Here is a 24,979-nt window from a genome sequence, read left to right as displayed (position 1 = left end):
ACATGTATATATATATAAATCAATCTTTCAATTAAATTTGTTTACCATGTTTCTCTCTGATTACCCTACCTACAAACTGAACTTTTCCTAGGTGGGAATGGGCAGCCTCCCTTGCCATTCTGGGCTGTAGCATCAGTCAGTGAAAGCAGAGGAAATATTGCTGGCAGTTATTTAACATAAATACATGTGACTGTCTTCTGCCATTAACTAGTTTTGAGACTCACTTTCCATCTCTGGCCCTCAGTTTCCCAATTTTTATATCACCGGGGTTATACTAGATAACAGATTCTTGAGGAGTTTCTCTTTTTTTGGCTGCCTGTGCAGCTTGTCGGATTTTAGTTCCCTGGTCAGGGATTGAACCTAGGCCCTCCGCAATGAGAGTAGAGTCCTAACCACTGGACCACCAGGGAATTCCTGACAGATTTTTTTTTTTTTTAAGAATTCTTTCTCTTTTTCAAAATTTTATTTATTTATTTCGGCTTCCCTGATAGCTCAGTTGGTAAAGAATCCACCTGCAATTCAGGAGACCCTGGTTCGATTCCTGGGTTGGGAAGATCTGTTGGAGAAGGGATAGGCTACCCACTCCAGAATTCTGGCCTGGAGAACTCCAGGGTCGCAAAGAGTTGGACATGAACCTAGGCCCTTGGCAGTGAGAGCACAGAGTCCTAAATACTGGACCACCAGGGAATTCCCAACAGATTCCTTTTTTTTTTTTTTTTTTAAAAACTCTTTCTCCTTTTTTTACATTTATTTCTTCTTGGCTGCGCTGGGTTTTCACTGCTGCATGCAGGCTTTCTTTCGTTGCGGTGAGCTACTCTTTAGTTGTGGTGCGTGGGCTTCTCAGTGTGGAGGCTTCTCTTGTAAAGAACGAGCTCTAGAGTGCAGGCCCAGTAGTTGTGGCACAAGGGCTTAGTTACCCCGTGGCATGTGGAATCTTGCAAGACCAGGGATTGAACCCATGTCCCTGCACTGGCAGTGGGATTCTTAATTGGACCACCAGGGAAGTCCCAACAGATTCTTAATCTAGAACCCATAGAGGAATTTTAAGGGGTTTGTCAACCCCAAAACTTATGTGCAAAATTTTACATGTGTGTGTATTTTTCTAAGGAGAAAATCCTTAACTTTCATCAGAATATTAAGGAAATCAATCACAAGAAAGCACAAAATTAGTTCTCTGCCAGCCTTCCTAGCTTTGAAATTCTGCAGTCCAATTATTTAGACAGCCTTTCTTTTAAAAGTTTGCTGGTAAGTCACTGCTGTAAGTCACTTCAGTCGTGTCTGACTCTGTGTGACCCCATAGACTGCAGCCCACCAGGCTCCCCTGTCGCTGAGATTCTCCAGGCAAGAATACTGGAGTGGGTTGCCATTTCCTTCTCCAATGCATAAAAGTGAAAAGTAAAGTGAAGTCACTCAGTCGTGTCTGACTCTTAGCGACCCCATGGACTGCAGCCCACCAGGCTCCTCCGTCCATGGGATTTTCCAGGCAGGAGTACTGGAGTGGGGTGCCATTGCCTTCTCCATTTAAAAATTTAAAGGCAGAAAAATTATTTTATTTCTATCCTTTTATTTCATATAAAGTACTGCTTTACTACAGATCAACCTGTTCAAACTGCTGTAAAAAATTAAAATGAGGCCTGGAAAAATAGATATGTAACACAACATAGATCAGGATCAAGAAAGCTTCTCAACCAGAAATAATTTAACCTAAATGCCCATCAGGAGGGGAATCTATTAAATAAATCATGGCACATTCTTTCAGTAGTACATTATGCAGCTGTAAGAAGAAATAAAGAACTTCTTTATGTAGTGATATAGAAAGATTTTTAAGATAAACGACAAAAGCAGACTGTAGAATAATGTGTTCAGAATATTGCCATACATATAAAAAGGGTAAGCAGGGAAGAATAGATGTGTGTATGTTTAACTACTTACATATGTATTTGCTTGCATATTAAAAAATAACTCTGGAAGGATACACAAAAAGACTAATACTATTGGTAACCTATGAGGAAGGGAACTGGATGGCTGGGCAACAGGTGTGGAAAGGAGACTTTTAAACTATTTCCCTTCTATATTTTTTGAATTTTTAATAATATGAATCTTTTATCCATTCAAAGTTAGAATCTTAAAATCTACCTTGTTTTTTAAAATTTTTAAGTCAAAATGTTTTTACAATATAATATTCTTGTGATATTAAAATAATCTTGCTCTTTGGAAGGAAAGCTATGACAAACCTAGACAGCATATTGAAAAGCAGAGACATCTCTTTGCTGACAAATGTCCATATAGTCAAAGCTATGGTTTTTCCAGTAGATATGTATGGATGTGAGAGTTGAACCATAAAGAAGGCTGAGCACCAAAGAATTGGTACTTTCGAACTGTGGTACTGGAAAAGGCTCTTTAAAGTCCCTTGGACTGCAAGGAAATCAAACCAGTCAATTCTGAAGGAAATAAAAACCTGAATATTCATTGGAAGAACTAATGCTGAAGCTGAAGCCCCAATACTTTGGCCACCTGATGCGAAGAGCTGACTCATTAAAAAAGACCCTAATGGTGGGAAAGATTGAAGGCAGGAAGAGAAGACGGCAGCACACGATTTGATGTTTAGATAGCATCACTGACTCAATGGACATGAATTTGAGCAAACTCTGGGAGATAGAGGACAGGGAAGCCTGGTGTGCTGCAGTCCATGGGGTCACAGAGAGTCTGACACAACTTCGCAACTGAACAACATTCATATGAAAATTGCATAAATAAGTACACAGCTCAATGAATTTTCACAAACTGAAAACACTTGTATAAACAGTATCTTGAATAAGAAACACATCACTACCAGCACCCCAAAAGTATCCCGTCCCCCAAATGGGCAAACCACTATTCTGACTTCCAAAACCAAAGGGTTACTTTGCCTATTTTTTAAATATGTGAAAATGGAATAATATACTAGGTTCTCTTTTGTGTACAGCTTCTTTAACTGATTATGTTTGCAAGATTCATCATTTTTAGATGAAACAGTAATTCTTTACTTCCCATTGCCCTAGTAGTTTATTTATATGAATATGCTATAACTTATTTATACTTTTTACTGAAGGTAGAAATTAGAGTTGTTTCAAATTAGAGTTGTTTCCAGTGTGGACCACGATGAACAGTATTGCTACAAACGTTTCTGCATCTATCTCTCAGTGAACACGTGTATGCATTTGCATTGGGGATATACCCAGAACCTGTGCAGAGGTTCATCTTTAATAGTTCTCTCAAACAGTTTTTTAAAATCGTTTCCAGTTTAGACTCCCACCAGAGTACTTAAGAGTTCTAGGTGCTTTACATTCTTGCCAGTATTTATAAAACCGAGTATAGTCAGGTTTTCCGGTTGGTTTCTTTCACCCATTCTGGTTGGTATGAAGTGGTAATGCACTGAGACTTTTAACTTGCATTTCCTTTAAGTCTACTGAACTGGAGCACATTTCCATTAAGGCCACCGGCCATTTGGATATTCTCTTTTGTAACCTGTTTATTCAAGTATTTTGCCCATTTTTTAGATTGGGTGGTCTTCCTTTCTCTTAATGATTTGTAGAGGTTCCTTCTATATTCTAGATATGATCCTTTGTTAAATGTACATGTTACAAATATCCTCTTCCTCCCTGTATCTTCCTTTTTCACTTTTTAATGGTGCATTTTGAGCATAAATTCTTGTTTTTTAATGTAGTCCAATTTACTCATTTTTTTCTTGTATAGTTGTAATGACTTTTGTGTCCTATTTAAGAAATCTTTGCTTAGTTTAAGATCATGAGTATATTTTTGTATGTTACCCCCCAGAAGTTTGATAATTATAATATTTACATTTAGATCTACAAAAATTTTAAATGCTTTTTGTGTACAGTGTGCAGTAGGAGTCAAGTCAGCTTTTGTCACATGACTGTCCAATCCAGTGTTGGATACAACCACTGCAATCAGTGTTGTCATATAATGAACGGTCATATGCTAAATGTTCATAGATACTTAGATCTGTTTCTATATTCTTTATTCTGTTCCAGTGGGCTATTTGTCTATTCTTCAGCTAATACCACACTGTCCTAATTACTGGGGATTTAATGTAAGTCTTGCTAGTTGGTAGAAAAAAAAATTTTTTTAAGAAATAGTGAGGAGGGGCAATCTATTTACATGTCTTAAGTCACCACTATTATTAGCCAGCAGCCTAGTTATTGCCACAGCAGAGTTGTTTCTGGCTGAGCACCTAGAATGGGTCTCTCATATTGCTGCTCTCCAGGTCAGTTTAAGAGAGCAGGGGCCCAACCTGGGGCGCGGGGGCGGGGATGGGGAGGACCAAGAAATGGTCCTTTCACAAGGCCAGTAAAACTGATGATAAACCTAGTCTCATAGGGATATTCTGAGAACTGAACAAAACATTGTATATACTTAATTCAATCCATGGCACATATTTAAACACTCAGTATGCATTAACTTTTATTATTATTTTTTGTTTTCATATTCCTCATATCTAGCACAGGGGCCAACAGAGACAAAACGTGCAATGAATCACTAGTTTAGAATTTTAGAACAAGATGGCATTTAGAGATAACTTTGTCCCAGTTTTTCATCTTTGCAGGGAAAGAATATGAAGCCCACAGAGATTAAATACGTCCCCCGGAATCAGAGAGCCACACAGGACAGATCCTAGGAACTAACCCAGACCTCCTGACTCCCATTGCAGAAATTTTTCCATCGTAGCCTCTGCATTATTAAAGTTCTTAACAGGGTAATCACCCCAGGGTCCTAGACTTTGCTATGAGTGAGAGGCCAACTTCTATCAACCAACCATCAAGGTGCAGGTGTGGTGGTGCAGAGCCCACCATACCTGAGGCCAAATGCAGCAATTCAGACTTCTCATCATGACAGCACTGCAGTAGGAGCTGTGAAGAATGTTAAAGTCAGAATGCAATAAGGTGCGGCTGAAATTTTCCAGCAAAGAAGGGAGGAGCTTCTTCAAAGCCTGCAGGAGGCTTTTCTTAACCAGGGAAAATGCCAGGGCTCTTCAAAGGTGTTGCTTTAGGAGAACAAAAAGAAGAAGGTTGATTCTAGTATCCCTCTTGGCATCTCATCTGCTTTTCCATGTTAACCTAGATCTGTCTGGACCGATCCACACCATCAGGAGCCCATTGTGATATTATATTTCAGTTCTGAGCCAGGGCACAACATAGCCAGCAAGAGTTTGAGTGCATGAAATTTCAGATACCAGTTCCTATCATTTTACCTTCACAATCTTTCTTATCCTTTCCTTTCTATTCTTACTGCCTGAGTTCAGACCTTCATGACTGCCATGGGGAGCTATTAAAGATATCTGTGCTAGGGATGTATATGACTAGAGCTGTGTTTTGGGAAGGTTACCCTGCCTGCCTGTGAAGGAGAATTAGGCAGAAAATGAATGGAGGCTAGGAAAAAGGTGGTAGGGAAGATGGAGTGCTATCTACCATCAAACTGTATACTGCTGTGACTGACCTGGATTCACTGTGGGATGGCCCAGGGCAGATATCCTTAGATCCCTGAAGGAGTACACTATGATGCCCCAAATGGGTCATGGGATAAATCACTAAACCATTTTTGTACAAAAATATCCATATTACTCCTATTTTACAGACAGAAAACTGAGGTCCTCTGAAGGGTCCTCTGAAAGGATGTTGTATTTGGCCAGGGTTACTGGGAAACTTTGCTGGCAAAGAACAGATAGAGAAAGGGGTCAGATTAGAATCATGGACTGTTACAGCTGGAAGGTATCTTAGAGATAAATTAGTTTCTCCTTCCTTTTTCCCCTAATTTTATATAAGGGGGAAGTCAAGGTCTAGAATGGGGAAATGACTTGTTTAAAGGTTACAACAGTAAGGAAATGGAAAAGGCAACCACTTTATGTCTAGCCATGGCTAGAAGTCTGTGGCCCTAAACCCAAGCTCTCTCCTCTAGTTTCCTCCAAAATTATAATAATAGTATCCACCTATCACTATACACTGCATTCTCCAGGGTGGGAAAGTTGGGAAGAAATTGTATCTTCTTTTATTTAGTTCTTTGGCCCATTTTTTGATTGGGTCATTTATTTTTCTGGAATTGAGCTGCAGGAGTTGCTTGTATATTTTTGAGATTAGTTGTTTGTCAGTTGGTTCATTTGCTATTATTTTCTCCCATTCTGAAGGCTGTCTTTTCACCTTTATTTAGTTCTTTGGCCAATTTTTTGATTGGGTCATTTATTTTTCTGGAATTGAGCTGAAATTGTATCTTCTTAATCCTCAAATGAAAAGCTGACAGGCCCGCAGCATATATACTTCCAGGAATTCTAGTGATGGAAATTTAAAAAATTACACCTGGGACTTAAACAATTTTGGTGATGGTACTCTGAACAGTCCATAATAAGCTATAAGGTACACAGATATCAAGTGGTTATGTTTATAACTAACATAAACATGCTAACTTGATGTAGCACACTCAATAAACATATACCAGACAGAAGGCATGGCCCTGATGGGGTTGGCAGCCTGGTACTGCATAGAGAGCACTTGACTAAGATGGAAGCCCAAGAAAATCTGGGGGGCTTCCCTGGAAGTCCAGTGGTTAAGACACCATACTTCCACTTCAGGGGGCATTGGTTTGATCCCTGGTTGGGGAACTAAGATCCCACATGCTGTGTAGCACGGTCAGAAAGAAAGAAAAGAAAATCTTGGCTCAAATACCGTCTGCTTAGTCACTACATGACACTGAGTAACCTCTCTAGGTGTCAATCTCAACACCTAAGGTTTCTGTGAAGCTCAAAATAGTGAATTTTTGTGAAATGGAAATAGTGTGGACATTAGATGGATTCTGACCATCCTTAGTTCAAATATTGGCTCTGGAAATTATTGTCACTTGGGCAAGTCATTTAATCTGTCTTAGATTCCTCAAACAGGGCCCTTAATTACCACAGTATATCTGAGGATTAAATTATATCATTTGTAATACTATAAAGTGAAATAATGCTTTTAAAAGCCTGGCACATAGTGATGACATGATCTGGTATATAGTAGTTGCTCAATAAATGATATCTTTAAAGAAAGACTGAGTAATGTACACAGATAGGACAAGATAGGACATTATTATTATTATTATTATTATTATTGGACAGAAGCATGCTCCTATTGGTATGCTTCACAGAATGAGGCACTCATTAAACCCCCGTTGTATGCAAAGTACTGATTCAACCACTCTAAGGAAAGACACCAAAGAGAAAACACAGTCCCAACTCTAAAGGAGCTTACAGTTGAGAGAAGGATAGATATACACAAAAGCACCAACCCTCTCAATTTAATCATAATGAGTAGGCCACCTCCCATGGCAAGTTCAGCACAAGCTACCTTGCTGCACCATGGCAATTAAAACCCAAAAGCAATGACCTCAGGTGGTTGAGCCTGAAAGGACAATGAGCAAGTCAATACTCCTAGGTTTTTTGTATAACATATAAGAGTATACATTTAGAAGGATGGTAACAATAACCCTGTGTACAAGACAGCAAAAGAGACACTGATGTATAGAACAGTCTTATGGACTCTGTGGGAGAGGGAGAGGGTGGGAAGATTTGGGAGAATGGCATTGAAACATGTAAAATATCATGTATGAAATGAGATGCCAGTCCAGGTTCGATGCACGATACTGGATGCTTGGGGCTAGTGCACTGGGACGACCCAGAGGGATGGTATGGGGAGGGAGGAGGGAGGAGGGTTCAGGATGGGGAACACATGTATACCTGTGGTGGATTCATTTTGATATTTGGCAAAACTAATACAATTATGTAAAGTTTAAAAAAAAAAAAGAGTGTACAGCAGTTACTCAATATAAATGGTATCTTTTTAAAAAGTTGATCGAGACATGTCTACTTCTCAGGTCTCATGTCCCATCATCTTCTATGTGCCTCCTCAAGATTCCAAGATTAACACAAACTGCTTAAAGTTTCCCAACTGCATCTCCAGGATCAATGAATTCCCACTTTTGCCCAGAATGTTTCCCCTTCCTGCAGAGAGTTTGACTCTTCACCCAACACCCTCAATGTGAGGAACTCCTAGTCATTCTTCCCCTGACCAGGGATGGAACCTGTGCTCCTTGCAATGGAAATGCAGTCTTAACCACTGGACCACCAAGGAAGTCCCTCCTAGTCTAGTCATTTTTTAAGACTCCATTCATGCTCTTTCAGGAAGCCTTCCCTCATTCCTCATGCTGAGGTAGGTACTATGCTTACATGTTCCCATAGCAACCCTCTTTCCTTTAGACACCACTATCACTTAGCACATGTATCCATTTATTCAACAAATATTTTCTGACCACTAGTGATAAGCCAGGGCTTCCCTGGTGGCTCAGATGGTAAAGAATCCATCTGCAATGTGGGAGACATGGGTTCAATCCCTAGGTTGAAAAGATCCTCTGGAGGAGGGGATGACAACCCACTCCAGTATTCTTGCCTGGAGAATCCCCATAGACAGAGGAGCCTGGCAGGCTACAGTCCAACCCATGGGTTCACAGAGTCAGACACCACTGAGCAACTAAGCTCAAGTGATAAGCCAAACCAGGGTTAGCAATGGAGATATAATAGTAAATAACACAGCCATAGTTTCTGCTTGCTGAAACTTGCAATCTATTGGAAAAGGCGTATATATAACAAGTAATTATAAGAAGATGCATAACTTGAGGGAGGAAAATAGAGTACTATGGGGTTGTAAAAAGAAGGACTAATGCTATCAATCAACATCATCATTATCACCACTAGTAACTACTCATGGGCTCCATGTTTCAGACACTGTGCTAAGTACTTAAAACTTTCTTTTTTAACTTAATCCTCACAAAACATTTAAATAACATAGCTATTGAAAGGCAGAAAATTGCAGCTTGGAAAAGTTAAGTAACTTACCCAAGGACATACACTAGTAAGCAAAGAACTGAATCATTAACTTGCTGCTGCTACTGCTGCTGCTAAGTCGCTTCAGTCATGTCCGACTCTGTGTGACCCCATAGACGGCAGCCCACCAGGCTCCCCCGTCCCTGGGATTCTCCAGGCAAGAACACTGGAGTGGGTTGCCATTTCCTTCTCCAGTGCATGAAAGTGAAAAGTGAAAGTGAAGTCGCTCAGTTGAGTTCAACTCCTAGCATGGGCTGCAGCCTACCAGGCTCCTCTGTCCATGGGATTTTCCAGGTAAGAGTACTGGAGTGGAGTGCCATTGCCTTCTCCAGAATCGTTAACTTGGGTCTGCCTAATTCCAAAACATTTCTCCTAATCTCTGCCTTTCCCTTTAAGGATGGTGTGCAGAGCCTGCCAGTTTTCTCAATATTCTCTCTTTTTCCGTTAATCGTGGCACTGCTGAATTTTTCCTGGGTACATGACCATTCATAATAAAAATTACATTTCCCAACCAATCCTGCAGCTGGGTATGGTTCCATGACTGAGTTCTGGCCAGTGGGACATTAACTCATGCACGTGCTTTCCCCTTCCCCTGCCTACAGGCTGGAATGTGGACATGCAGGCTGAAGTGGGAGCAGCCATCTCAGACTATGAGATAAAAGCAGTAGGATACGTTTGTAAAACAGAAAGCTGGAATATCTACCTATACTTCATATGACAGAAAAACAAACTCTATCTTATTTAAGCCCCTTGATTAAGTGAATTCCTATTATGACAGCAAAATCATTATCTCAACAAGAAGGTATTATGTCTCATTCATTTCTCTATTCCTAGAGTCCAGCAACACCCCACTCCAGTACTATTGTCTGGAAAATCCCATGGACGGAAGAGCCTGGTAGGCTGCAGTCCATGGGGTCACTAAGGGTTGGACACAGCTGAGCGACTTCACTTTCACTTTTCACTTTCATGCATTGGAGAAGAAAATGGCAACCCACTCCAGTGTTCTTGCCTGGAGAATCCCAGGGACAGGGGAGCTTGGTGGGCTGCCGCCTATGGGGTCACACAGAGTCGGACATGCCTGAAGTGACTTAGCAGCAGCAGCAGCAGAGTCCAGCAACATTAAATGTTGAGTTGAACTTAATTAAATTCTGGTTCTAGTTTGGTTATTTACTGGCAGAATATATATATTGTCAGAGAGAAATCACTTATCCTCCTCAGTTTCCTTTTCTGCCCTGTCTACCTCACAGGATAGTTGGTGAATCGAAAAGCATGGTTTTCAAATTTGTTGGTTACAAAAGGCCTTAAAAAAAAAAAATCATGTTTCCCTTTGTGAAGCACATGAAATACTCATCAATGTGTTTTCATCATATAAAACAAGAATGACTTAACTAGCAGAAAATATGGTTAATTATATAAATGGAGTTGTCTACATTTCAAAAAATATGAAACCATATGAGTTTCTCTGTTAACATTTATTTTCATCAAATAAAACTGATGGGAGAAAAACTTGAAATTTAGAAAACTCTATCCATTAGCTTAATATCTTCTAAAATATGGCAGATTGCCATTATTAAACTTGAAGAGGGGTTCCACTCTAGCATCACCAGTGTTCCAAGGGCCTATGGTTTGACAGGCAATGAGATAATGGACGTGAAAGCACTTTGAAAATGGAAAGAGATCATTACTTTTATTCACATCAAATATGAATCTCTCTAAAACTCTGACACTGTTGTAATTTAGCAGAATAGGCAAGGCAGGATGAGAGCCCAGTGGGCTGGAGACCAGGGTGCTCTAATGGCGCAAACTAAAAGTCAGGTCTTCACAGAAATCACTCTGTACCTGGAAAAGCTCTGGGAAACTCTAAAATAGTTTTTACAGCCCCAGTGTTTCCCGCTACCCCAAGCAACTGGATACTCCTAAATGAGTGTCAGTTCACTTTATGCACTCAGTGCAAGAATACAGGTAGTATTTAATAAATGTTTGTTGAGTAACTAGCCTCCAATTAAAATAAATTAATTAATTTTAAAATAAATAAATAAATGTTTGTTGAGGTGAACTCTGTAAGACCTCCACTGGCCTTTTCAGGGAGAACTGCTCCTTTAGCTTTGCTCCACTGACATTTAGTTCATTCCTCTAGTAAAGCATTCCCCACATGTATTGTAGTTACATTTTTGAGCACTATCCTTCCCAGCCCACTTTATAGTTTTTGTAAGAAGAGACTGTGCCCCACTCACCACAGCATCATCTGTGCAAAGCACTGTGCCTGGCACATAGCAGATGCTCAGTGCCGGCTGTTCTTTTCAGTGAGTTACAAGAGGCAGACTTGAGGGAAAACATGGATGCCAGTTTAAAACAGCTCTCTGTAAGCCAGTCCTAAAATCTATGTCTAGCCCTACAGTCACTAGGCCAGCAAAACCAATTTTTCTGTTTCAAGGAAGCTAGGACTGTCACCATAAAGTGGTTTTGATCTGCTGATTTTTCTGGGAATGATGCCACAGTCTCCTCACAGACTTGTGGCTGTGAGCGCTGATCAATCTATGAGTGCTACAACAAAATAAGTAGGTGTCAGAAATGACAAACACCTCCACTATGTCAACAGTCAAAACAGCATGAAGTTTCCAAGAGAAAAGACATCTTGATTTCCTAGGGGCCATTCTACAAGAGGAAGTAAATTGTCTGAGTTCAAAAATCTTACTCTCTTGCCCCAGAGCCTGAAAAATAGAATGTATAACAGCTAAAACTGACAGCCAGTTATGCTGCCTCTATTTCATCCTCCCACATCTTCCTCTTGGCATTGCTTTTATTCTTTGGCTGCTATTACCCTAGGATTGGAGGCTGAACAACAGCTGAGGGCAAGTAAGTGGTCTTGGGAGATATGACCTAGCACTATACAAATGTGAAGGACTACATTCTTCTTATTTTTATCAAATAAAAATCACTGTAAACAATCTGAAGCCTTTTAAATTTTAACAGAATGATGCAGGGCCCTTGAAGGAATAATGAGATCCACACACTGAGACGCAGTGCTACGTCTGGAGGTAAGCTTTGAAGTATGGTCCCTCACTGCCACAGGTCAAGGTGGGTCTCGGATGATGAGCGGGAAAAAAGGAAGATACGAATGCACAGGGACAAGAGGCATGAGACGGCACGGACGTATGAGAAAATGCACCTGAAGCACAGGGTGAAAAATGGGAAACCACTGAGGAGGAGGCTGGGTCTGTGCCGAGACCTGGAATCCCATCCTTGCTATCATCCTCATGCTGCCACCCAGGGGGAAGCTTCGTTTTCACCCCTGCTGTCACTAACTCCTCAGAGAGGCATCAAGGACAGGATGGAGGGATGGGAGCGAACCAGGCCATGCAAGAGAGAGATCAAACCAGTATTGAAAAGGAAAGCTGAGTGAAGTAGATGTGCCTCTTCCTTCTCAAGGTTCAGGAGTCATAAGACTGAGCGTGGGACCTTTGGAAGGAGGAATGAAGAGATTATACCAGCAGAAAAGGGACAAGCGCTAGCCACTTTGTACATGAGGATTCACTCCTGTCTCAGGGCTGTAGGGTTCAATAGAGTAGAGGAGTCAGCCTGAGTCAGAGAAGAAAAAATGGAATTGTGGCTGTGTATTATTCTTTATAGGTTCTTACTTTAGGGAAAGAAAGGAGGCCAAAGATGCCTTCTAGCTTTTCCAGTCCAATTTACCAGGGGTACAAGAGAGAGGGACTTGGGACAGGGCCTCTGAGAGCTAGCAGATGAAAGTCTTCATTGTGCTGTCCCAAGCGTGAAGTAAGGAGTCTCGAGCAGCCTCCACCACTAGCCAGCACTATTGTGCTAGCCACCCTGGAACATGAATAGTATCCGGAGAAAAGCCTACAGCCCTAACAAAAGGGAGCATCACTCCTTTCAAGCAAGCAAGGTCAGCTGGAGACAGCTGTTTACAGACAGTGGGTCGTGTTTGCCAGTTCTGATTTACAAAACCTCGGGGTAGCGCCAATAACCACATTTAGGTTCAGTTCAATCAATGTTTATTGTCCTCTACTTGATGCCAGGCCCTGGGCTGGACACTGAGGATACAGAAGAAACATGAGACAAGGCCTCTACCCTAAGGATGCTCATTGTTTAGGCGTAGAAACAGTCATCAAAACAGGGTTAAAATAGAGCAGCAAGTCCTACAACAGAGGAAGCACAAGGAACCCCTTGTTCATGGTAGGAGAAGTAACCCAGTGCAGGGAATTGGAGGTTTCTCAAAGAGGGAGATTTGTTTTCCCCCTTCTCATCCTATATTCCTCAATGGGATTTAAAGGTTCAGGATGTATTACCCAAGAAGGAAAGTCTTGCAAGTAGACAGAACAGCATGTGAGAGGTCTCGAAACAGTATGATGATCCATGAGATGGGAAAGGAAGCTGGAGAGAAAGATGGGACAGATGGCATTAGATATGTCATTAAGCTTCCTTTTATAAAAAGCCAAGGAGTGGGTCAGAGCATGGTATACACAGAAAATTATCTATGAGAGAGGATCCCAAGAAGTTTAAAAAAGCAAAAAACTCACACCCAAACAAAACTAATTTTATTTCCTGCTAATTTATGTAAGACTTTTAGAAGGAGAATATTCCAAAATAAAACAACTCCAAGAACTTACTCTAAGGCGTCACAACTCAGAAAGGGTGTAAATCACTCCTTCTTCTGAATTTTAAAAGCACTTTGTATCCTCCTTTTAGCACTTGTCACTTTCTGCTTGGGAGCATAGTTATTTGTGTCTTATCTCTAGTGGTTTATCAGCTCCCTGTGAGCATAAACCAGGTCTTGCTCTTTCATACTATAAAACTTTATTGCAACTCAGTCTGAATAGGCAAGGTACCCCCAACGGTACCTAGAATGTAATAGATCTTGGAAAAAGATGGCATGATGGAGTTACATGATATCAGAGCTAAGAGACTCTTGAAGATATTCTAATCCAGAGTTTCTCAAACTTTGTGAAGAATCTGACAAAAGCTATGGATTCTCTTCCCAGAAAAACTCATACATAGAAAACATTTTACATACAATGTCATAGCCAGCCATACCCAAAGAGGTATGGTTCAGTTCAGTTCAGTTCAGTCACGTCCAACTCTTTGCGACCCCATGAATCAGCACACCAGGCCTCGCTGTCCATCACCAACTCCCGGAGTTCACTCAAATTCATGTCCATTGAGTTGGTGATGCCATCCAGCCATCTCATCCTCTGTCGTCCCCTTCTCCTCCTGCCGACCAATCCCTCCCAGCATCAGAGTCTTTCCCAATGAGTCAACTCTTCACATGAGGTGGCCAAAGTATTGGAGTTTGAGCTTTAGCATCAGTCCTTCCAATGAACACCCAGGACTGATCTTTAGGATGAACTGGTTGGTTAACTTGCCCCAAATCACAAAGCTAATAAGTAGCAGAACCAAGCCTAGAATACAAGTTTCCTGGTTCCCAATTCAGTACTCTTCGCATTACAAAGGAAAAAGTTTAGTAGGGTTGTTTCCTGCTGGGAGGGTGCCTAATACAAGCCTCAGGTGTGGCAATGTTTCTCTTAACAAAATTCCTTGATACAAGGATGATGCTCAGAAGAATGTGGCAAGTTTGTGGCTTCTGAGGTCCAAATGCAGTGGTCCTGGACCTCTGCTAAGGTGGGAAACAATGGGAGATGTGCAGGGTTTCATGGGACCATTGAACTAAGCCAAAGAACCAAAAATGACATTGAAATCTCCCCAAGTAAGAACAGCAAAATCTTCCTAACTATACTGTTTGTAGGTCAAAAAGCAACAGTTAGAGTGGAACAACAGACTAGTTCCAAATTGGGAAAAGAGTACATCAAGGCTATATATTGTCACCCTGCTTATTTAACTTATATGCAGAGTACATCACGTGAAATCCGGGCTGGATGAAGCACAAGCTGGAATCAAGATTTCTGGAAGAGATATCAAAAACCTCAGATATGCAAATGACACCACCCTTACGACAAAAAGTGAAGAGGAATTAAAGAGCATCTTGATGAAGGTGAAAGAGGAGAGTGAAAAAGCGTGTCTTTAAACTCAACATTCAGAAAACTAAAATCTTGGCATTCTGTCCCAGCACTTCATGGCAAATAGGTGGGGAAACAATGGAAACAGTGACAGACTTTATTTTCTTGGGCTCCAAGATCACTGCAGATGGCACCTGTAATCATGAAATTAAAAGACGCTTGCTCCTTGGGAAAAAAGCTATGACAAACCTAGACTACGTTAAAAAGCAGAGACATTACTTTGCTGACAAAGGACCATCTAGTCAAAGCTATGGTTTTTCCAGTAATCATGTATGGATGTGAGAGTTGGACCATAAAGAAGGCTGAGTGTGGAAGAGTTGATGTATTTGAACTATGGTGCTAGAGAAGACTCTTGAAAGTCCCTTGGACAGCAAGGGGATCAAACCAGTCAATCCTAAAGGAAATCCACCCTGAATATTCATCGGAAGGACTGATGCTAAAGCTGAAACTCCAATACTTTGGCCACCTGATGCGAAGAACTGACTCATTAGAAAAGACTGATGCTGGGAAAGATTGAAGGCAGAAGGATAAGGGGATGACAGAGGACGAGATGGTTGGATGGCCTCACCAACTCAATGGGCATGAGTTTGAGCAAGCTCCAGGAGATGGTGAAGGACAGAGAAGCCTGGTGTGCTGCAGTTCATGAGGTCACAAAGAGTCGGACATGACTGAGCAACTGAACAATACTGTTTACAGGAAGTGATAGAACCCTGACTCAAAGACAGACTGACTTTCAAGCCAACATTGTGTCCATCCCACCACAAAGTCCTCTTCAAATGCACAAAAATCTAACTACCACAGAAGCAATCCTGAAGCTGGAGCCAGAGCAATAGACTAAGTAATCCTAGAAATAACTCCCAGTTATCTGTGATAATGGATTCAAGAAACACACACATCTTTTGAATCTGCAAACACACAAGCGAAAAGAATCAGCCATTTGGCTGAAAATGTTAATCTACTTCTATATGCCACAAACCATTCATTCAACTAAACTAAATGTATCATTTTCATTGTGAGGTCCATATTGAATGAAATACTAAGATGGTATTTTCTTTAAGTGTCACAGATAATAAAACCAAATCATTTGCTTTTCCCTGTGATAATCTCACCTAGGGACAAGATTGGGAACTGGCAATAAACATCTCCACTCTGGATCATACACAAACTACATAACTGGAGAGAATTGAGGGACGACCCCCTATCCTTTCTGGCTCCAATATAATCCAATCTATGCACATCTGATCTTCTGGGTCTTTGCAAAAGCTACACACTGCCCTTTTCTAAAGGACCTCTAGGGACTTCCCTGGCAGTCCAATGGTTAAGACTGCACTTCCACTGCAGGGGGCACGGGTCCAATCCCTGGTTGAGGAACTAAGATCCCACGTGCCTTGGCCAAAAGAATTTTAAAAATAAATAAAAGACCACTGCCCCCTTTACCTCTTCTGGCTTAACTAGGTGCTTGTATCTTCCAATGCCATGCGTGGGCTTTGACCTGTAGTGCCGACTGGTGGTCAACAGAATGCCACCTGAAAGAGAGAAAAAAAGACAAACCTGTTTCAAAACTCCTCAGGGACAGACAGATCATACATGAGGAGATAAATTCTCCACTGCAAGATGGAATATCTGGGGACAGCAAGCCTCTCGTTGGTTTAAAGAACCAGAGTTATTTATTGATCCTGAGCTGACATTCAGTTTATCCCTTTTCTCTCTCCTTTTGGCCCCTGGACTATATCTAGTCTCCGCTTTGAGAAATTCTCTCTTCTTGGTGTAGGGGGACAGAATACATTCTTATAGGACTCTCATTTTCTCTTGTCCCTCAACAGGCAATAATCCTTTTGAAGTTTTCCAGTGAGGATTGTTCACAGAGAGGCGGCAAAAATAACCAGCAGAAAGGACTACAAACTTGTTAAAACTATTCAATTTGCTTTATTTGTGTTGACATATAATGATCTCCAACAGGCTTCAAATGAATAACAATAAAAACTAAAAACATAAGGTACAGAACAGTGCATAGGTAAAAAATAGAATCGCTATATATTGATACTCTATATTAATACTTATATATTAATACATATTCATTGTAGTACAGCCAGAGATGTGTCACCCAAATCCCCTTCAAAGAAGGAGTTGCTTATATATACATATTCTCCTTTAATCCCCGTTATTTTTATCTTCATTTACAAACAAAGAAACTGCAGCTCAAAAAGTAGGAATTGGAGAGAATGCCAAGGTAATCCGGGTTAGGACCCTGTGCTTCCACTGTAGTGGGCATAGGTTTGACCCCAGGTTGGCAAACTAAGATCCTGTATGCCATGCTGCAGCCAGAATAAATGAATAATAAAATTAAAAATAATAATCAAGTAATATAATAAATAATAATAATATACTAATAATATATTTTAAAAAGCAAGAATTGGCCAAGGTCATCCAGCAATTAAAAGGCAGAACTGCAATTTAAACCCAGGTCTATCTTACTAAACAGCCTGTGCTCAGATGTGTTATAACATCTGAATTTCTAGAATACAAAATCTAGCTAGACTTGATCATTCCCATATCTGATATCAGTTCCTTATTTTTACCCTTCACTGGAACCAGCTCTGTTATGTCTGCGTATCTCTCTTGCTCACTCCCCACCTTCTGGAAAAGTACTGGTCCTAGGTTCTGCTCCCTTTCCTCCTAGTTCCTGTGGTCCTGCCCTCATCTCCCCAAAGCCACCACTTTGTGGGGTGCTAAATACAAAATGGTGTGGAAAAGTTTAATGACATCTAGTAAAATGTTTCTTAAGTTTCTCTTTTCTAAAATGTGCTTCCAAGTAGTCTGCTCTGTGTCAGGCCAATCAAGAGTCATGGCCTCAACTATGGAGAACAGTACAGAGGTTCCTTTAAAAACTAAAAATAGAGCTACCATATGATCCAGCAATCCCACTCCTGTGCACACATCTGGAGAAAAACATGGTTGAAAGGATACATGGACCCCAGTGTTCATTGCGGCACTACTTACAATAGCCAGGACATGGAAGAAGCCTAAATTGTCCATTAACAGAGGAATGGATAAGGAACATGTGGTACATACATACAATGGATTACTGAGCCATAAGAAGAATGGAATAATGTCACTTGCAGCAATAGTGGACCAAAGAGATTGTCATACTGAGTGAAAGAAAGTCAGAAAGAGAAAAACAAATATATATCACTTATATGTGGAATCTAAAAAAAAAGTACAAATGAACTTATATACAAAACAGAAATAGACTTACAGATGTAGAAAAACTTATGGTTACTAGGAGGCAAGAGTGAGGAGAGGTAAACTGTCAGACTGGGATTGACATACACACACTACTACATATAATACAGATAACTAATAAGGACCTACTACATAGCACACGGAACTCTACTCAGTATGGGAAAAGAATCTGAAAAGGAGTGGATATATGTGCGTATATAACTGATTCACTTTGCTGTACATCTGAAACTAATACAACATTGTAAATCAACTATACTCCAATAAAAAGTTAAAAAAAAAGAGTCATGGCTTCAGAAACCTTCCCTGCATTCACAATCCAGAATATTTCATCAAGACAACCTTAGGATATCATGGATCCCTTCCATGATATGCATTAGCCTGCATTTACAATTACATGCCAACAACTGTACAGATACTGGGACAGTTACAAAGATGACTATAATATACTACTTTTCCTTGAGACACTCAGTATGTACTGGTGAAGGATAATGGGGAAGCAGATAACTACTTTATGGTGTACAAAATACTTTAATGGAGATAAAAGCAAGGAACCTAGATGAAAGAACAACTACCTCTGTCTGGGGCATGAGGCGGGGGCGAGGGAGTGAAGGAGGGTGCAGGGGAAGGGTTCAGAGAAGTAACAGCTGCATTCTTGAAAGAGAAATAAGAGTTTACCATGCAAGGAAGAAGGAAATGTTTTTGGCAGAGATTTCCAAATAACTGAGGTATCTTTTGGTCATGATCCCAACTGACTCTCTGAGCCTTCAGGTTCCAGACTCTGCAACCGAGGGTACCACCTGAAGAGCTAATATGCAAAACCCCTTGATGGGTACACAATCATACTCAGACCACAGCTTTGAAAATGAATTCATCCACCAAGATTTTATTATGACTTTAATACATGACCTTCTAAAAAGTACTGAACTCCCCAAAGCATGTTTATTCATTCAACAAATATTTATTACTACCCAACAGAGTAGCCAGCAACAATTATACCCTCTCAACCATGTGACTTGCACATACCAAGAGTTATGCAGTGTACAAACCACCCACTATCCATGGAAGGCCTGGTTGGTACTACCCTAGATGCTGGAGCTCTAACAATGGACAAACACAAAGCCCCTGCAATACAGAACCTATGATCTGTTGGCGAGACTAATATCAACGCTGGGTGAAAAGGGCTCTCTATGATAAGAGCCATATACATGGGATAGGCATTAAGACTGGACTTGTGGTGTCAGGAAATGATTCTTAGAGCAGGAGACTTTTAAGTAAAACCTGACAGGCGGCTTGGAGTTAGTGAGGTGAGAACACAGTATGGGGAGAGGAAGAGTCAGAGAGAGAATTTCAAGGCAGAGTATGAGGAGAAAGGCGGCAAGAGACGAGCTTACAGAAACAAGCAAAACTTAGGAACAGCTTAATTATTCAGTACTTATGATGTACCAGACACTGGGCAAAGAGGTGGAGATATAACAGGGACATGACCAACAAAACTCTGCGTATAGAGCTTATAGTCTAGTAGGAGGAGGGAATAGTCACACAAAAAATATGAAATTACAAATTGTGAAGAATGATAAAAAGAGCTATGGCAATTCAATCGGTGGATCTATTTTAGACTGAAATATCAGGAAAGGCCTCTCTAAAATAGAATGACCTGTGAACTGAAACTAGATGTCAGAGGAAAATAATAATAGTGGTTATCCCCAGGGAGAAGTGGCTAGAAGGCAGGAGAGAGAGATTTACTGCTGACTTTATACTCTTGAATCTTTAAAAAAAATTTTTTGTGTACATGCATTATCTACTCAAAAAAATAAAGTAATAGAGACCCAAAAGACAGATATGGAGTTTATTAGGTAAAAGATAGAGTGAATGTTCCAGGCAGAGGGAATAGCATGTGCGAAGGCCTCAGTAGGTGACACAGATCAGCATATTCAATGAACTAAAAAGGCTGTCCATGTGGCTGAAGCAAAGCAGGAGGGACTGCATGCACCAGAGATTAGGGTGGTAGGTTGGAACCCACCACTTTGGGCCTTGTGAAGGGTTTGGATTTCATGCTGAACATCAAAGAAATTATATGCCTAATGTGTTTTTAAAAGATCACTTTGGTTGTTGTGGGGGGAAGGTGAGTGTGAACGGAAGTTCAAGCAAAGATTCAAGTAATAGCCTTGGCTGAGTTGTTAGTCTTCCTGTATCCACACCCCCATCTCTATTCCATCCTCTAAAGGTGACAAATGAATCCTTCTAAAACACAAACCGAATCATGTTATTTTCTTTCATTAATTCAACCATTTATCCATTGCACACACACAATTTTTAAAAAGGTCTTTGGTGTATTTCAAAATGTTTGATGATTTTCCACTGTCTGAAGTTCGTATTCCTTAGGCAAGCTTTCAAGAACCTTAATTTTGTAATTTAGTTCCAACCACTTCATGTCCTCACTCTCCATCCTCCAGGCCTTTAGAACTTTGCTTCTCAGCCACAGAGCTACACTTAGCATTCTGTATAAACCATGAAGCTCTCCTGCCTCTGCGCTGTGCCAGGCTGTCCCCCGTGCTGGGACTGCACCTCTCTGGTGATATTCTTCATCGCCTCCAAGGCCAGCTTAAATGTCATCATCTCTGTGCTTCCCTAAACATACAAACGTCATCAAGAGTTTACTTTATGGTTACAGTTCTCCCATGACTCCATTGTATAGTAAAATATTTGATGTAAATTAAAAAACAACAACAACCCAGGTGCTAGTCACCATCTTTAAGTACATAGAAACTCAATCACCCACCACTGGTTTTAAATAACAGAACCAAAAGTGATCTTTGAGATGATGACACATCTTAGGTAAAAATGCCACAAATGCTTGCCTCAGCTTCTCATCTACTGTAACTCCTTGGCAAGGAGGCATTTGCAAATTCAGTTTGGGGCAATTCCTATAATTAGAGCAGCTGGTTAATTAAGAAGTTAGTTCAAACTACCATTAAATTAACCATTTTCTCTCTTAAATGAACGGTTTTGGTCAAATTACCAATGGTTAAACTGCTTAATTAGCCAGTTGTTTTAATTATAAAATGCACAAGTTTGAAAGCCTCTGATTTCCATTAAGTTCAACTGAATTTTTTCCCCCTGCTTGTGTCATTAAGCTGGTTTCCTGCTGTCATATTAACACTGCAGCCTCCTGAGAGAAAAGGCAACTCTTTTCATTGAAGAAGACACAAAACCCCAGGACTTCAAAAGGAGGCTTTGAAAATCTTTCAATTGGTACAATTATAGAATGTAATCATGTATTCAGTTTTCCCGCAACATGTCCCTTCCCTTTATATATGCCAGCGTCAACTGTCCTTCAATGTCCTTGTTTACTAAACTGGGAACTAAACTCATCAATCCAGGATGAGGATAAACAACTTCATTTTAATTATTTCTCCTTCAAGATTGGAACAAGCATTTTTAGAGCAGGGCTACACAAGAGAGAAAGAGGGAAAAACTGGGGTAACCCCAGCCAAGAATCTAATTACAGGATATTTTTTTCCATTCAATAGACCACAAGTCCCTGAAGGGCAGATACAACCCCCAGCACCTGGCAAATAGTGTGTGTTCAATAAATGTTGGGGTGCTTTTGTTTGCTTGTTTTGAAATTCTAGAGATATTTTAACAAGGCAATCTGCAATGATTTGGCTCTGGCAGCTACCCACTTTTTTCAAAATCTCTTTTCAAACTTCTTTCAGTTTTTCTAATTACACTGATCTACTTGGACTTGAATGTACCATGCTTTGCTGACTCCACCTTTTTGCTCATGCTATAATAAGAGGAGTCTGAGTTCCCTTCATTTAACCTCCTTATATATTTACCTCTCTTTGTACATTTAAATCAGTTAAAAAAAAAAAAAAAAAGATGGTCACTACAATCAGGCTTTTCCCTTGGAGAGAGCAGCTGGGATGGTAGCCAGGACCCACGAAGTATGATGGGTAAAGGTAGGAAAGAGACACTGCTTCCTCCTCATTTTTTCTGAACACCATTATAATTCAATTTTAAAATGTCTGACTTTATAGAAATGTCAAAGACCCGTGAAAAATGCCAACAAAGCTGTGTCCTTTCAAAGAGAATTACCTTGGCATGCAAGGTAAGTTACCCTGGACCTGGGAGCCTTCTAGGCACTGAGATTCCACAATTGAAATGGGCAAAGGAAAGGATCAATGGCCTTGAAAATAATGTTTGTAAATGTTTGAAAATATGTTCAACCAACTAGTAATCAAAGACATGCAATTACAAATAAAAGGGATGGCATTTTTAAACTTATTGATATCAGTAAATGTAAAAAAACAACACTCAATATTGATGAGTATATAAACAGGGATTCTAAAATACAAAAAAACCCCTACAAAATGGTGCAATCTTTCTGAAGAGCAATTTGGTAATACACATCAATAGCCGTAAAAACGTGCATTTTCAAGGACTTCCTTGGCAGTCTAGTGGTTAAGACTCCAAGCTTCCAATGCAAGGGGCTCAGATCGATTCCTTGGTTGTGGGGGAATTAAGATTCCAAGCACAACCAAAAAAAAACCAAACCTAAAAATGTGTACTTCCTTTAGCCCAACAATTAGAGTTTTAGAAATATATATCCTATGTAAATAATCACACAAGGGCACAAATACTAATGTGCAAGCATGTTTATCATAGAACTGTTTACATTTCAAAATTTTGGAGACAACTTAAAATTTCTCCAAATAGAAAGCTAAGTAAACTGCTATTGTCCATCTTTCTTTTCAAAAGGAACTTTTTCTCAATTGGACTTTTTTCAATAGCATGTAACATGCCCCCATTTGATCTAGCTTTAAAATCAAGAATAAAACAAAAAGTTACCTCAGAATTAGGTAGCTATCAGATACTAAAATACATTACAAAACTATAGTAACCAATAGTATTAAAACAACTTGGTACTGCTATCAAATATACAGATAGATCCATAAAACAACACAAAGTTAAAATACAGTAGGTTCTACATCTATATGGAAACTTAGTATATGATAAGGTAACATCCTCAAATGTATGGGGAAAATGTTAGATGTTTCAATAACTGTTAAAATAACTGGCTGCCCATTTAGAGGGGAGAAAACTGCATTCACACCAGATGGACCACATGTTAAAAAAAGACAAAAACAGAAGATAAATGAAGGATTTTTAAAAATAATCTTGAGGAAGGGAGTAGAGATCTTTCTAAGCATGAAGCAAAATCTAGAAATCAAAGATTAATGAACTGAGCTACACAAAATTTTTAAACTTCAATTCAGCAAAAAGGAAAAAAACAAAAGTCAAGGGATAAATGACTAGAAATAACACAAAGCATTTATGGTAGGAAAATGCTTATTTCCTTACTATATGAAAACTATATAAAAGTTCTTACAGATCAAAAATGAAAAAGCATACAATTCAAAAGAAAAATGGGCAAAAAATATAAACAGGCAGTTCACAAGAAAAGAAATACAAATGGCCAAAAAAAAAAAGAGACAACAAACTTTCTTAAGAAATGCAAATTAAAATCAGACATTATTTTCACCAGCAAAAAAGTAAGATGTTTTGTAAAACCCAGTTTTGGGCCAGAAAATAGAAATGTAAATTAATACAACTTCTCTGAAGGGCAATCTGACAATACTTACCAAAATTTTCAACTCACAACTCATTGACTCAGCAATTTCAATTCCAGGAATTTATCTTACAAATGTACAGGAACAACTTTACAAAGATGCATAAAAATGGCTGCTGCAGCATTTTTGAAATAACAAAACCTGAAAACAACCTAAGTATCCAGCATTAAGATATAGTAATATACATACATAACATATATGTTCATATACCATATAACTTTCCTGAAAAATATACAAGAAACTGCCATCAACGCATACCACTGAGGAGTAAGATCTGGAAATAGGAGTAAGACCTGGAAACAAAAGCTTTCATCGTATACCTTTTAGTACAATTTCTATTTATTTTTAATATCTCCATGCTTTTGTAATTTTCAACAGTTGATAATTTTAATTTATTTTAAAAACCTTCCTCAGAATACACATCAGTTCAAAATGAACTTATTATCTGGTTATGGGATAAGGGATGAGTCCAAGACTAGGGGACAAACCGGTCTTGAACATAATCCTTATTTTTTAATATACAAGAAAAAATAAAACAATGAAAGTCTAACAAAATGTGCAGTGCTTAGTCGCTTATCATATCTGACTCTTTGCGACCCCATGGACTGTAGCCTGCCAGGCTCCTCTGTCCATGGGGATTCTACAGGCAAGAACACTGGAGTGGGTTGCCACGCCCTATTCCAAGGGATCTTCCCAACCTAGGGATCAAACCCAGGTCTCCAGCATTGAAGCCAGATTCTTTACCATGTGAGCCACCAGGGAAGCCCACAAACAAAATGTGAATAATTGCCAAATATGGGCTCACTGACATATTATCTTTTCACTTTTCTATAATTTTTGTATCTTTCAGAATTAAGTGTCATTAAGAGAAACATAACCATTAAAAATAGTCTTTCCAGACCTCCCTGGTGGGCAGCGTATAAGAATTCACCCATGGATGCAGGAGACATGGGTTCTATCTCTGGTCCGGGAAGATTCCACATACTGTGGAGCAACTAAGCCCCTGCAATACAACTACTGAGCCCCACTCTAGAGCCCTCAGGCCACAACTACTAATCCCGCAGGCTGCAACTACTGAAGCCCAAGCACCTAGAGCCTGTGCTCCACAACAGAAGTCACTGCAACGAGAAGCCCACGCACCACAACAAAGAGTAGCCCCTACT

The 24,979-nt window shown here is 39.9% G+C and overlaps 1 protein-coding gene across 1 annotated transcript in view; it reads right to left on the bottom strand.

Annotated features, from left to right (window-relative positions):
- Positions 1-24,979, bottom strand: part of MRPL48 (mitochondrial ribosomal protein L48) — a 54,823-nt gene that overhangs the window by 13,318 nt on the left and 16,526 nt on the right. The window contains exon 4 of the mRNA XM_086340776.1: positions 16,378-16,466. Within this exon, the coding sequence (XP_086196902.1) occupies positions 16,378-16,466 (89 nt within the window). The remainder of the gene's footprint in view (positions 1-16,377; positions 16,467-24,979) is intronic.

Source organism: Bos grunniens, chromosome 15, assembly GCF_055505025.1.
Source record: "Bos grunniens cultivar Pamir isolate PY7600 chromosome 15, Bosgru_T2T1.0, whole genome shotgun sequence".
Taxonomy (NCBI): domain Eukaryota; kingdom Metazoa; phylum Chordata; class Mammalia; order Artiodactyla; family Bovidae; genus Bos; species Bos grunniens.
This window is presented reverse-complemented; position numbering and strand designations above follow the sequence as displayed.